Source organism: Pristis pectinata, chromosome 9 (assembly GCF_009764475.1).
Source record: "Pristis pectinata isolate sPriPec2 chromosome 9, sPriPec2.1.pri, whole genome shotgun sequence".
NCBI lineage: Eukaryota > Metazoa > Chordata > Chondrichthyes > Rhinopristiformes > Pristidae > Pristis > Pristis pectinata.
In genome coordinates, this window is record NC_067413.1 from 76,311,451 (window position 1) to 76,327,241 (window position 15,791).

A 15,791-nucleotide genomic window follows, 5' to 3' on the forward strand; every position below is an offset into this window, starting at 1 on the left:
CTCTACTTTTCGTAATATTTATTAATGACTTGGATGAGGGGATAGAAGGGTGGGTTGGCAAGTTTGCAGATGACACAAAGGTCAGTGGTGGTGTGGATAGTGTGGAGGACTGTTGAAGATTGCAGAGGGATATTGATAGGATGCGGAGCTGGGCTGAGAAGTGGCAGATGGAGTTCAATCCTGAGAAGTGTGAGGTGGTACACTTTGGAAGGACAAACTCCAAGGCGGAGTACAAGGTTAATGGCAGGATTCTGGGTAGTGTGGAGGAGCAGAGGGATCTGGGGGTTCATATCCACAGATCACTGAAAGTTGCCTCACAGGTGGATAGGGTAGTTAAGAAAACTTATGGGATGTTAGCTTTCATAAGTCGGGGGATCGAGTTTAAGAGCCGCGAGGTAATGATGCAGCTTTACAAAACTGGTTAGACCACACTTGGAATACTGTGTCCAGTTCTGGTCCCCTCATTATAGGAAGGATGTGGAAGTGTTGGAAAGGGTGCAGAGGAGATTTACCAGGATGTTGCCTGGTTTGGAGAGTATGGATTATGAGGAGAGACTAAGGGAGCTAGGGCTTTACTCTTTGGAGAGGAGGAGGATGAGAGGAGACATGATAGAGGTATACAAAATATTAAGAGGAATAGATAGAGTAGACAGCTAGCACCTCTTTCCCAGGGCACCAATGCTCAATACAAGAGGGCATGGCTTTAAGGTAATGGGGGGGAAGTTCAAAGGAGATATCAGAGAGAGGTTTTTTTTTACCCAGAGAGTGGTTGGTGGATGGAATGTGCTGCCTTGGGTGGTGGTGGAGGCAGGTATGTTGGTCAAATTCAAGAGATTGTTCGGTAAGCATATGGAGGAATTTAAAATGGGGGGATATGTGGGAGGAAGGGGTTAGATAGTCTTAGGAGTGGTTTAAAGGTCGGCACAACATGGTGGGCCGAAGGGCCTGTATTGTGCTGTACTGTTCTGTGGTAATTGGTGTTGATGACAGTGAGGGGCATAGTCTTAGGTTGCAAGAAAATACCAAGCAGTTGGTAAAATAGGCAGAACAATGGCAGATGGAATTTGACCCTGATAAATGAAAGATGGTCCACTTTAGGAGGACTAATGGGAGGACAAATAAGAGGACATAAGCATTGAACAGTTGGACCCGAGGAAGTATTGAGGAACAGAGGGACTTTGAAGGAGACACCACAAGTGGATAAGGTGGTAAAGAAAGCCTACAGGATAATAGCCTTCATTCACCCAGGAATTGTATATAAGAACAGTGAGGCTATGGCGCAGGTTTATGAAACCTTGGTTAGGCCACAACTGGAGTACTGTGTGCAGTTCTGGTCACCACACTATAAGGAGGACCTGGGGTACAGAGAATGTTACCTGGGGTGGAGTGTTTCAGTAATGAGGGACTAGGTTTGTTTTCCTTGGAGTGGAGGAGGCTGAGGGGTGTATCTGGTAGAGGTATGCAAAATTATGAGGGGCATAAACAGGTAGTAAGAAACTTTTTCCCCCAGAACACAGTCATCAAAATCTACAGGACATGGCTTTGGTTTAAAGGGGATCTGAGGAAGTACATTTTCAGCCAGCAATTGTTTGTAGTCTAGAATGCATTGCCTGAGTGGGTGGTGGGTGGAGGCAGGTAGACTCAATATTTAAATATTGAGACAAGCACTTGAATTGCTGAGCCATTGAAGGCTACAGACCAAGTGCTGGTAAATGGGATTAGAGCACATCAGTAATTGATGGTCACCCTGGATGTGGTGGGTAGAAGGTCTGTTTCTGTGCTCTGTGAATTTAAATATGTGAATTTGAGTTAATAACTCGAGTAATGCTTTGTGATTTATTTAATACTTTTTTTTCCATATTTATTAGATGGGTGGTGCCATGGCCCCACCAATGAAAGATTTGCCGAGATGGCTTGAAGAAAATCCTGAGTTTGCTGTTGCACCTGATTGGGCTGATGTGGTCAAGCAATCTGTAAGTGTGGCTTTTCTTGTCATGACCAGCCTTAACAAAATAAAATTATTGTGTTTGAGAATCTGTGTATAACAATGTAGAACTCGTAGGTCTGTGTATAACAATGTATTAATCATGGGCTATATGAATTGTCTTGGGGTGGACATTTGTCTTGGCCTCAAGCACTAAAGACAATACGGTGGCATTTATTGTGCTCTGCCTCATTTGGCTCCATTGAAGTTAGTGGGAAAAACTTTCAGAAGTGGAACACAACACACACACACTGTTCATTTAGTGCATGGACTAGAGGATCAATTCCTACCCTTTTGACTTTGGAATTGGAGCTTATTTCTGTTCAAGATTAATAATGGATCACCCAGTTTTTATGCCAGATCAGTTAAAGTTGTATCAAGTGATGACTGTTTTTGAATCAAGTTGTAATAGATTACAAGTGCCATAAGACCACTTTAAAAGGTCATCATTGAGTCATGTTATATGAAACATTATCATGACTTGTGTTTGGTAAAAATTGAGTGGTTTATGAATGACAATTCAACAGTGTAGTTCAGACTATTTTTCTGGAAGTTAAAGTACTGTACTGATTAGGGAATTTAGTTTTTCGCTATAAATCTCACTTTCATATGCTCTTATTTCTGTATGTGATAATGTTCCTGATGAGCCACATTTGGCAGCTATCCATCAAATCTTGACTGAAATTAGTTTTCCCTAAGTGTTGGCATTGTTGTATGTTGGCAGAATTTAGGTTTGAAATAGTACCCTTATCTTGTCACTGCAGCACTAAAGCATTTATCTCTGGGTGCACAGTATTTGGGAATTTGAATAGATAATGTAGAGGTTTTCAATATCTTGAGTGATATTAGTGTGTAATCAAAATTTGTTTTTGAAGCTGTAAATCAATGATAAGGAGTTCAGTGCAGTTTAGGGTTCATTGTAGTGACCCTGCTGTTCTTTTTCCAGGGGTTTTTACCAGAGTCCATGTTTGACCGTGTTCTCACTGGACCAGTTGTTCGAGAGGAGGGAGCAAGTAGGAGAGGAAGACGGCCTAAGAGTGAGATTGCCAAAGCTGCGGTGGCAGCTGCTGCTTCGGCTTCAGGAATAAACCCACTACTGATGAACAGTCTTTTTGCTGGAATGGATCTTGCAAGCCTCCAGAACTTACAAAACCTGCAGAGTCTTCAGTTAGCTGGATTGATGGGCTTCCCATCAGGCCTTGCTACAGCTGCTACAGGAGGAGATACAAAAAACCCTGCTTCTTTACTACCACTGATGCTCCCAGGCATGGCAGGACTGCCCAATATGTTTGGACTAGGAAGCTTGTTAAGCAACCCCTTGACTGCTACAGCTAGTACTTCTTCAGCAGCGTCGGTTCCGAGTGAAACAGAAAGTGGTATTTCATCTAAGACAGAAAATGATAAAGAAAATGATAAAGAAAATGAAGATAAAGAAATAAACAGTGCAGAATCTGCAGTTGATTCTAATAGTGCAAGTTCAAGCTCTTTCACAGCTACTGCAACCACTGGACTATCCAACAATCCTCTCGCATTCAACCCATTCTTGCTTTCCACTATGGCTCCTGGATTATTCTACCCATCTATGTTTCTTCCTCCTGGCCTGGGAATGACCTTGTCTGGGTTTCCTCATACTGCACTGGCTGGACTGCAGAGCACAGTAAGCTCAAGTGATGACAAGGAGGATAAGACAGATGGCAAAACTGAAGACAGCAGTTTTATTGAAGGAGAAGCCAACTCAGATGACAGTGATCCTGTGGGAAGCCCCAGTAAGCCAGCAGATTCTTCTCTTGTGGAAGATGAATTGGTACAGGCAACAGGGTTGGACTCAGTTGAGGGAGAAGAGGAGGAAGATGAGGATTAATTACATTTCCAGTTACTTAAGTGTTTTAAAACTCTTCAAGTCGTAGTCCTACTGTTTACATATTCATTAAATGTCCACACATAGTTTTTTAAGCTATCTCTGTAACATAGTGTAGCAAATTTCCAAGTCATGTTATGCAGATGTCAAAGATGTCTTGGTCATAAGTATTATGCAGTGCATTATTTATTATCCTAGAAGCGCTATCAAGTTCAAAATTGTGTCTGAATTTAAGGAATGAAGTTAAAATAAATGCTCTGCTTTTTGTTTTTCACCAATGGTAATTTGTGATACGCAACAAACTTCGATCATGGCATGTGATTGTTAATGACCGAAGTAGTTTCTGCTGATAAAGGAATAATGAAGATGTATATTTAACATTGCTGTGAAGAGCACAGATGGACAAAAGTCATTGTAGAACATATCTTGCCTATAGATTTGACTGTATATAAAGAGTCCACACTGACAATCCCCACGATAGTGTGAAGGTCTCACCCCGGAGGCACAGCAATAACTTGGCAGCTGTTGAATGTTTTTTTTAAAAAAAATCTGGACAATAAAAAGCCTGAAGGGTGACACAATTTCTGACATAAACTACAGTTGATTTGCATTGTCTCATGATTTTTTTTCTTGTAATGCACTGTTGTAAACAAAATTCAGGTACATTTCTCTAAAGAAAGGACTTTGTTACTTTAGCCACAAAGCTAAACAGCATTACCTCAGTTCTACTAGCATTGAAGTTTACAAACATGACTTTGTAAATGTATGTTTTCTTTGTTGTGATGTTTTTTAAAAAATTTTGAAAACTGCTATCATGTAAGATAAGATGTAAATTGCTGCCAACTGTAGTAACGATGCTTTTAATAAAAGTGACCCATGATATGCAGTGACATGTACTGTAGAAAAAGCAAAATTCTAGAGAAACCAAATTATGATTGGTGTTCACTAGTTACATTGCTTAGTAGCAATAGAAACACATACCATATTCTGGCTCCTGGAAAGTTTTTTTTTGGTTTATTGGTGAAGTAAATGTTTACAAATGGACAATACATGTACTTAAAATACAAAGAAATTTAGCTTTATTATTAAACCAATTCAGTATTAGGTATCCTGGTTTCATTATGTTCTGTTCTCTCTTGACCTATTAGAAATGCTGATGGTATACTGCACAGCATCATCGTAACCATTATGTTGGTAGCAAAACAGAAATTAAGTCTTTCTCGTTGAGCAGGTGCCACGTTGCATAGCTGGAAGAAGCAATTGTGGTGTAAACTGTAGATGAGCAAGGATTGTGAAAACAAAACGAAGTGGAGTGAGGAGAATCCACACTTCATTATGCTGTAACGCCATCCTGTTACATGACAACTGGTAGAATTATTTCAGGTAGTGAAAAAAAACTGTTATGGAATCAATGAATTTAAATTTGGTTAGCCTTGGTCTAATTTCCAACAATGCAATTCAATACCTACAGTAACCTGCTTGAAGAAATTTTGAAATTGTAATGCAGTATTTCTTGTGTGATGTGAGTTTTACCACAATCAGTGAATAATAAATCCAGTATTGCAGCTTTCAAAAGGAGTTGTTCTGTTTGGAAGTGTGAAGTTTGGGATTTTCACTCCTAGAAATCTGTCCCTTTTGTATACTGATGTTAACCATTTCTTGCAAAACTTGATCTTCAGGTATACATTAAAGGAAAACTATAGAAAATTAATTTGTTTGATATCCAGTACAATTTATGTTTCTGCCAGTGGTCAGCTTAGTTTCACAATGTCATGCCTTAAAGAACTATTGTACTTTGAAGTAACTTTCGTAAATCATTTTATTATCATCACTTATTTTTCAGTTACTGTCAATGCTTCACATCAATTTCCTTCAGTAACTTGGATTCCTAAAGATTTCTTAGCAAATATTTAAAAGTTAATTCAAACAGCATTATTTTGGTCTAAGGTGAGGGGAGAGTGCTAAATGGGCAGAGAAATATTCCACAGTTCAGCCTCAAATGTAATAAACAGCCATGAAAAGAGACGAATTAGTCACTAATTTCTATTTTCAGTATTATATGGAAATCAGCGAAAGCAATTTCTAACATTATTTTTCTGAAACTGTTTAAAATGGCAACAGTTCCAAGCAGCAAATCTAGCATTGCTCCCCTATTCATGTTGGGCTTCTCAGGAGCCATAAAACTTGATTCTCCTGGTGCTGTTGTGGCTTAGCACACTAGGGAAGATTTTCCTTTGATTTTCACAACTTGCAATTTAAAACTTTGCAACTTTTATTATTTCATAGATGTTATCATGAATGTCTTAAATAGTCATCAATGGCGGCTGATACTGAAACCCAACTTCCAATAGCATGATGCTGGTGCTTTTAATTTTCTGGATTGTATAATTTGAGTTTGTCATTATCAACAATAATTGAGTGTTATCCCTCCATCAGCGTTTGTGATTTATTTCTTTACTGGATTTCTGGTGAATAAACCATGCAGATTCTTAACATCTGCTGGATTAGTTGATGGGAAGCAAATGTGCTTGGGCAAGAAAGGCACACAATCAAAGTGCTGATTTCTGCTTGCTTTGACTTTCTGCTGGAAAATGACCATTAGGTGAGGATGGGAGCAGGTGGATCTCTGCCAGTAAAACTTTAGTTTTACAGCACAGTAACAGCCCCTTCCAGTCCAACGAGTCCGTGCTGCCCATTTAAACCCATGTTAACCTACCCGTACATCTTTGGAATGTGAGAGGAAACTGTAGCACCTGGAGGAAACCCACGCTGACGGGGAGAACATACAAACTCCTTACAGTGATGGGAATTGAACCCCGATCACCAGTGCTGTAGTAGTGTCATGCTAACTGTGCCACCTATATAATACCCTGCCCATGCTCATAAATGAAGAATGGCTATTAAGTTAGGGCAATTCTTTGTGCTGAGAATATACAAGAGTAGGCCATTTCAAGCCTGGTCACATTCAGTTAGATCACAGTTGATCTGCAAAATATTTTGTAATTTTGACTCTGTGACATCTTGAGCCTAGTTGGTCTACATTATCCAACTAGTTTCTCTATCTTATTCTGTTTCTCATCTAAGTACTTAATTTGTGTTGAATTAAGATTAAAGTCGTTAAGTTTATGCAAGTTGTCCTCTAAATGCAGCCCTTTTAACAATGGGAATGTAATGCTGGGGATGGGAGAGAGGATGGTAAGATGGTGTAAATTTTTGTGCCATGGCTTACAATATAGTCTGTATAGTATAAATTCAAGGTATTAAAATGATAATTGCACCAGGGATCAAATACCTTCAGTTAACCTTCAACCTGTCGTATTTTGCAGCAGTTTATAACACAATTGGGAGATATAATTAAATATAGCAAACTTTAAATAGTGATTATACTTGTTATCTTTCAATTTGAGAAAACAATTTTAGTCTAATTGTTAAATATTTTTTCAAAAAAGACTAGTTATTTGTTTGAATCCTTAGCCAGAAGTACATCTGAAATAGCTCTTGGTATGTAGGCTATCAGGTAATTGTAAAAGGAGATTCCCACTGAGGGACAAAAACGGAATGCTTTAGAGTTCAGCAAGTTGGGCTACATCCAAAGGGAAGCAGAATCAATGTTCAGATCGGTGACCATCAGAAGTCAAGTGGGAAATCAAGCCTGTTTTAAGGAGCAGAAAGGTGAAGGGAAAGGGACTACAGCGAATAGGATGCAGACCAAAATTATTGTGGTGATATTTACTTGAAATTTCATCAGCTAAGATGAGTGGAAAAAGAATAAATTAAAACTGAAATATCCAACATCTGTGGAGAGAAGGAAAAAAAATGATTACCTGAAATTCTTGAATTCAATAATTGAGTCCTAAAGACTGCAACAAACCCAGACGGAAGATGAGGTGCTGTTCTGCAGGCATATGTTAGACATTGTTGAAAATAGCTGACTGATGACAGGTCAGAGTGGAACAAGAATTAAAGTGACAGGTGACTGGATGCTCAGGATCATGCAGTCTGAAAGGAAGTATTCTGAAAAGTGATTACCCAACCTGTGTTTAGTTCCTCCAGGAGATCATATTGTAAGCACTGAATACAATACATTAAATTGGATGAAGTGTGAGTGAATTGCTACTACACCCTGAAGGGAAGAGGTAAAAGAGCAGAAGTTGCTTGGGAAAGTACTGTGTGAAGAGTGAACCAGGAAGTCTCAGACAGAACAGTCCCCTCAATACTGGGAGGTGGATAATATGTCTGGAAATGAGAACAAAGAAACCCTGTCCTTGTTCAGGCTGGGAGAAGAATAGGTGAGAGTAGAAGTACAAGAAACAGAAAAACTGCAGTTGAGAACCCTGTAGAAGGGAAGCCATGGTTAAGGAAAAAGACTTCTTGAAGGCATTGGTATTGAAAGTTTCTTCAATGCACATACAATGGAAATGGAGAAACTGGGATAATGGAATGGTATCCTTACAGAAAGTAGGGTGGGAGAAAGCCTTCAAGGATGCCGTGGGCTTATAATGCAAATTTGGTTGACACTTGTTTCCAGATTTGGCAAAGAAACAAAATGGGCCAAGTGAAGGTGAGACCAGGATGGAAGTGGGCAGTGAAGGCTATGAATTTTGTTTTTGAGTTCCATATAGAAGTAGTACCAATCAAGTCATCAATGTAATGGAAAAAGAGTTGAGGTAGGGCCCTGAATGTTATCCATCTAGTCTTATCTCTCCCCTCCACAAATACCCAATAGGACCAGAGCCACAAGGTTTCCTCGTCTTGTTACTCTCCAGAGAAACTAAAACTCTAACCCTCAGAAATAGGTATTTGAGAGCAGCATTTCTACACACAAGGTGAGTGTGCAACTTCAAGACAATCCAAGAAAACTGGTGGTGGAAAAAAAACAATTAAGGACGGCTGTCAGGAAGAATTATTTGGTATTAAGAGTGATCACTAAAAAAATGGCCTCCTGTTTGAATTTGTTGGTGAAGGCTCACCTAGTACTGAATAAATCCGGAATTGGGGTGGAGTACAAGCCTTTTGATTCTGCGTGAAAGTTGTAGTGTTCCAATTACTCATTCCTGGTCTTGTCTGTGGAAACAGAACCAATTGAGGGAGTGAAAGTTTGGCCCACAGCTGGGATCATAAAAGTGATCAGTAACTAGCTTTGGATTGAACAATTAATGTGTAGAAGTTGAATCTTAAGTTTAACTCGGGAATTAAATATGAAAGGAATTTGGCTGAATATTCTAAAATTCCAAATGATTGGAGTGAAGCCCCAGTTTGAAAGGACCAGATTTAACAATTAGGCATTTTAATGAATATTTAAAACTATGGAAGATCTTGGATATGAAATGAAATCACTAAATGGCATACATATATTCAGAACTTGTTTATTGTATTCATGGCCAATAACTGAACTATGGGATGATACCCAAGTCACCAGTTCAATCATGTACTTGGGCTCATAGCTTCAATGTCCAGCTGATGCTTTTGCCTGTATAAGCAGTTATTAGAACAGCACCTCAGTACCATACAAGTGAGCTACAGTTTGTGTCCCATCCAACACAGATGAGTACTATTTTGTGGGAGCTTCTGACAATTGCGCGCATATTTGGATTCTTTGGGAGGCTATGTACTTTATGAAAAAGTGAAGCATCTATTTTGCATTTGTTCATTGTTCTGTCACAATAAATAGAACTGCTATAATATAATATGAAACTTGCTGCAATGCTTAGACTAAAACAGCACAAAAATATTGCTGGAAACACTCAACTGGTCAGGCAGCATCTGTGGAAAGAGATGCAATTAATATTTCAGGTTGAAGACCCTCAGAACTTCAGAGAAAGAAATTAAAGGTAATTAGTTTGCAGAGATGGTGTGGGAGGGGTGGGATAGGACAAGGGAATGTCTGTAATTGGAGCAGTTAGGGAGTGATTGTGCTGCTTTTCTTGGCCAATAGCAGGGCTGTGGGATGTAACCAGCAGGTTAGGCTGCACTAATGGGGAGGGAAAAAAAACTGAACCAAAATCAGTGGGATGGAAAATTAAAGTGGCTAAAATAGTCATGTTCTAATAGTATTCAGAAGTTGATTTATGGTGTTTGATAGGTGCACGTAAAGTACCTCTTAGGCATTGATGTTTTCCACTGCTTGTGTTCATACAACCTCTAACTGTGTTACCTTTCCAGCCAATTTAGCTCTTGATGAAAAACAGCTTATGCGTTGAATGCCAATGGCCAACACCAATGGAGCTTCACGTTCCTTTTTCTATTGCATTACATCAACTGTATGAAATCGGGTCTAACTTTGCAATAAAACCAAATGTGATCCATTTGATGGGCCTAAGCAAAGATCTTGCAATATTCATTTTAGTCATGAAACTGTTTTCTGAAAAAGTAAACAGCTGCGAGTCAGGCATGAATTCATTCATTTCTACCTGTATAGTAGCAGAAAAGATATCGACCAAGACTAAGTCCTGGTGCAAGCAAATGTTAGAAATAAATCTGTGGATTTCTTATTTGTTCATGATTTCCTACCTCATGTACAAGTCTATTCAACTTGAGGACTCTGCAGATGGTTCAGTACTGTCCAACACACTTCATCTGGGTCTAGATACGTAGCAGTGATTTGATCACTTTATTTGCCTTGTGTTTGTCAGAGTATCTCAAATATATTAAACCATCAAATCCTAAATATATTACCTCTGTAAACTGAAGTCAAACACCTTTCTCAAGACATCCTTGACAATGTCTTACTGTGCCCTACAACCACAAGACCACTTTTCTTAAGAGGGCTCCATGTATAGGTGCAGTAAATTCATCAGCAGATTATACACACAATTCCAACATCTTCGTGCATGGTTATAATGATGTACAAGCATAACTGACCCATCTTGCACCTAGCTGATAATTGCTATGGGAACACTTTGTGCTTTATTATTTATTTACATAGCTTTGTTTTGGTTTTCTACTTATTCCATGTGAAGAGTTAAGTGCTTGTGTATTTTTTTTAAAAAGTGTATAATATGTGGCATATTCTACACACACATGGCATTTTAATAAGATTGCTGGGTAGAATTTACATGTACAGATTATCACAAACACCACTCAAACACTGCAGATGTTTGAATGGAGATGTGGGCAATCCTGGAAACATTATTTCACTCATTGAAACTTGATGAGATATCCTTTTTTGGGGGGAGAAAAAGGGATTAGCAGAAAGGCTACTGCAGATTTGTAACATGATCTGTAACTATTTTGGGAAGAATTCCCTGCCATCAATTTGAAATAAACTGGAAGCTTCAAATCTTAATGTTGCTTGAGAGAGAGACCTTGGTTCAGGTACTATCCTATCTTGTTTGCAGCAAAGGAGCGTCTTACCCCACTAAAAGTTGAAAGGATTCAATGATAAAGGCTGAACAACAGAAGACCAGATGAAGCAGTACTGTATCCCTTGCTCCTCTATAATAATGATTTTGCCTTCTGTCACTTGACTACTCAGAAACTCGGTGAGGAATTCTATTCAATGTTTTATTTTTGGACACTTTTTGCTAGGATGACATAAGGATCTGATTCCTCAAGCCATTTCTTCCTTTCCTCAGAATTGTGACTGATCCTCTACCTCGGTTCCATTTTTCCTACACTATCCCAATTTCCTGTGATTCTCTCAATATCCTGAAATCTCTTGATCTCTATTTTGAATGAACTTAGTGACTAACGCTCCATAGATCTCCAGTGTAGGGAATACCAACAACTCATTAGCTTCTAACGGAAGAAATTTCTTTTCATTTCAGTCCTAAATGGCCTACTCCTTAATGCAAGATACTGACCTCTGGTTATTGGCTCCATACTCGGGGGAATCATCTCTCCCTGCAAAGACTCCATTAGCTATTTGTAAGTTTCAGTGAGATCATCTCTTGTTCTTGTAAATTATAGAGAATACAGGTAATGTCTACCCAATCTTTCCTCATGTAGCAAACCTGCCATTGCAGGGTCCAGTCTTTTGAATCTTCACTGCACTCCTTGTGTGGCAAATATATCGTTAGGTAAGGAGATCAAAACTGTGCACAACACAATATTCCAGGTGCTCTCTCACCCAGGCCCCATGTAAATTGCAGCAAGCCTTCTTTGCTCCTGTATTCAAATTCTCTCAATAAAGGCCAACATACCAGTTACCTTGATAATTCCTTGCCACATATATACATTAATTTGTCTATAAAGGCATCCTGGTCCCTTTTGAACATTAATACTTCTAGTGTGTCACCATTTAAAAAAACATTGTATTTCTTTTTTGAGCAGCAAGATCGATGCCCCCTCATTTTTCCACATTATCTGCAATGTTCTTAGCCACTCACTCAACTTGACTAAATTGCATTGAAACCTTTTTACATTCTCCTTCCTATTCACAAAATTTGTATTATCAGTAAACTTGGAAATGTGACATTTATTCCCTTCAGCCAAGTCATTGATCTATAGATTGTGAATAATTGGGCCTCAAGGGTCAATACCCAATGACTCACTAATATGAGAAAGATACACTTATGCAAATTTTAGCTTTGGCTTTAGAATTAGTTAATAGACAATCATTCCCAATTCCTTGCTGTATCTTCTGAAAAATCTTGTGAAAACCTAAGTATGCTGCATCCACTAGATACTCTATTTTATTCTCCATTAAATATCCTTTGTAGGTATTGGACATGAAAAATGTCAGTTTGATCTCTTGGGACTGTACATCAAAATTTGTGTTTTAAGAAAGGAAGGCAGAAAATTAAGAAAAACAAAAACTTTGAACATAAGGATTAGCAGCCATTTAAAAAGGACAATACTCTGCCAGTCTTGCTGAATATTTACATGCCAGCTTCATTTCTAATTACCATGTTATTATTAAGGTGTGTTTTGGTCAATTGCTTCACCAGTAACAGAATCTGATTTAGCTGCAAGATAAGTAATAGTTATAAAGTGGATAGTGCAAGGAGCAATGGTTAAAAATATTAGAATTGGTAGCAAAACGGTCAAAACTCTGTGTCTGAAATTTTAAATAATTCTCAGCCTTTGTTTAAAAAAAAATAACCCAGCAAGTCTCAGCAGAAGTGAGCTGCTTGCACTTGAAGATTGTCTGCCTGCTCTTATGCAGATCCCCTGCCTAGAACTTCCTTGCAGAACTTGTCCTGATCTTCATTAGGGAACCATTCTGAATGTAAATCCCATCACATTGGTGGTCCAGAAAAAGCCTTGCCCACATAAATGCTGAAAAATACTATGAACACTGACTCAAACATTAAAGCAAGCAAGCTATTAAAAAATAGTAAAATTGTTTAAAAAGAATTAAACAGCAACACTTAGAACATTCAAGTAAACTCAATCAATGGAAACAAATGCAAATTGCCTTAATGAGGAAAAACTGGATTTCTACATTGGTGTGGCTGTACTGAATTACCGATATTTATCGGGGGGCATTTTGGCAAGGGAATTTTGTTGTATTTGAATGGATGTTGTCCCACCCTTCCCTAAATCATCCAATTTGTTCAGACTTCCCTATTCCTACTCTGGTGCATTGTCTGCAATACTTCAACTGGGATGGAGCAGATATAGGTGGTGGGGTAAATGCGGTGAGACAAGTTTATATAGTACATATTATAAATCTGGACAGAATGGGAAAATGTGTGAAGTAATAAAATTTTATATTTTTAGGTGATAGTCTAATGGGCACAACTTGATTTAAAAAAATAATTGAATATCTCCAAGGCAGCAAAAAAACAAACTGCTGGAGGAACTCAGCAGCTCAGGCAGCATCTGCGGAGGGAAATGGACAGTCAACATTTCAGGTCTCAACCTGGAAGGTCGACTGTCCATCTCCTTCTGCAGATGCTGCTTGACCCTTTGAGTTCCTCCGGCATCTGCAGTCCGAGACCACTAAGGCAGCATTGTCTGAAAATAACTACACATAATCCAAATAAATCCTCGTTTTCTGGAAGTATATTCCTACTATTTGGAATATTTGTAGTCGTGCTGCCTCCAAAATTACTTCTGTTAAAGTCAACAGAATGAATTTTGGAATTAAAAACTGAAAATGCCAGAGAAAGAAAATCAGCAGATTAGGCAGCATGTTTGGAGAGTGATCAGTTCAGACCTGAAATGTGATTTTTTTTTTTCTCTCCCTTTCTCCATAGACACTGTCTGATCTGGTGAATATTCCCAACATATTCTGTTTTTATTTCAGATTTGTGACAATCTGTATTTTTTTTTACTTTGATTACAAATGAATTTTGGAGGTGCAGTATGGTGCATTGATACAGCCATAAAGACATACTTAGCCTAAAGATCAAGGATACATTTCTAAGCTTGAATCCAACTGAAAACTCATTTCAGTAGCTTTCATGATCAGAATGCTTTACCGATCTGCTCATGCTTTTTTTTGTTCAAAGTACAAGATAACTCGTACTTTTAAGGTTCCAAGTAAACATCTCAAAAGCAGCTAAGCAAGAAGGAGAAGCTTTCTGCAACCTTTCCTGTGCAGGAGCAAAAAAAAAGTCAGGCTCATATGTGAATCTCCATAAGTAACCATTGATGGAAGCTTTAAGGAAATTGGTTCAATGCCAGTCTTGGAGAGATTGGCATTTTACTCCTGTTCAGCTTTTGGAATCACTGTAGATGACACCCCTACTCTTCGAGGTCCTATCTCTGATTTTACTGCTACGGAAACCTCCTTGGCTCTCCTGAGTGTCCAGCACATCATCAGAATTTGTTGCAGATGCAAGTAGTTTTCTCTTCCACTCTTCTCGTATTGCATTATTTTAACCATGTGCATGAAAATTAATCCCACTGGGTCCAGGAGATTGATTATCCCTCCTCATGCCTTATTTGAAAACTTGGATTTCCAAAGTTTGCTCAGTAAGCTTCTCCCAAGGGTTCATAAATGTTTCATTTTTCATGAAGTAACACAACTCTTTAACATATTCTTCTTCTCAACAAATTGCTGTTCTACCTGCTACAGTCCCATTATGGATCTTTGTGATTTCATTGTACCAGCAGCTATGAATTTCTCCTCTATTTGCCCTTTGAATATATTTCTGCATGCAACTGTTCTCATACCTGTAAGCTTCAATTTGTTTCTCTCTGAAGGATTGCTTTGAAATGGAGATGCCTTATCAAAGTTACTGTTGCATGGATTCCTAGTCCTTAAAGGACTTCAATTTCATAACTTATTATTGGTCCTGACAGTCAGAGACAAAACACCATTTTACCTTATGTCTCTGTTGTTGGAGCCATACTAAATTAGTACAAATTCTTCAGTCTACATATGAACTTTTCCAGGACACTCAAACCACATTTTCAAATATTCCAGTTTGCCCCTGTTGAAGTGTTTATGCAAATTCTGTTCTTATTTAATACTTTAAAATTCATCTCCCCAGCAATTATATACCCAACAACTTGTCTATCATAATTTTTAACTGCAATTGGTGTAACCTATTAGTCAACTCTTAGCTGTAACTCACTTGTCTTTTCTTAGCTGATATTTGGTTGATTTAAGTATGACTTCTCTGTACTGGTTTAGCTTTCCTACATTTTCATAGAGTGGATTCTCTTTCTGCTGGAACATTTTAACAAACCTCTTGTGTCAAAGTTATTATTGCATAGATTTCTATCCCCTATTGGATCAATTTCATAACTTATTAGTGGTCTTGACAGTCAGGGATGAACTACCATTTTACTTTCTTTCTGACCACAGATTGCAACTCCATTGCATCCACATTTTAGGCAGTAAGAATGTTGCATCGGTTCCAAAATAGCCTCCACACATTTGTTGTGAAAGTCTTGCAGAGACTGTTGCTGATGGAATTGGCAATTGTTCAGCTAAGCCACCAGAAATAAGCAAAGGAGGCAGGTCTTCATATCAGTTAGCATGCTATGCTAATTTTGATGCCAGCTCTGACGTTTTGGAGCTCAACACCACAGCTCATGTCTTTGCTCAACAGC

The 15,791-nt window shown here is 38.5% G+C and overlaps 1 protein-coding gene across 1 annotated transcript in view; it reads left to right on the forward strand.

Moving 5' to 3' along the window:
* chd7 (chromodomain helicase DNA binding protein 7) overlaps positions 1-5,470 on the forward strand; it is a 187,084-nt gene extending 181,614 nt beyond the window's left edge. The window contains 2 exon segments of the mRNA XM_052022851.1: positions 1,869-1,973; positions 2,931-5,470. Coding sequence (XP_051878811.1) covers positions 1,869-1,973; positions 2,931-3,845 — 1,020 coding nt within the window. The 3' untranslated portion in view covers positions 3,846-5,470.
* The last annotated feature ends 10,321 nt before the right edge of the window (positions 5,471-15,791 follow it).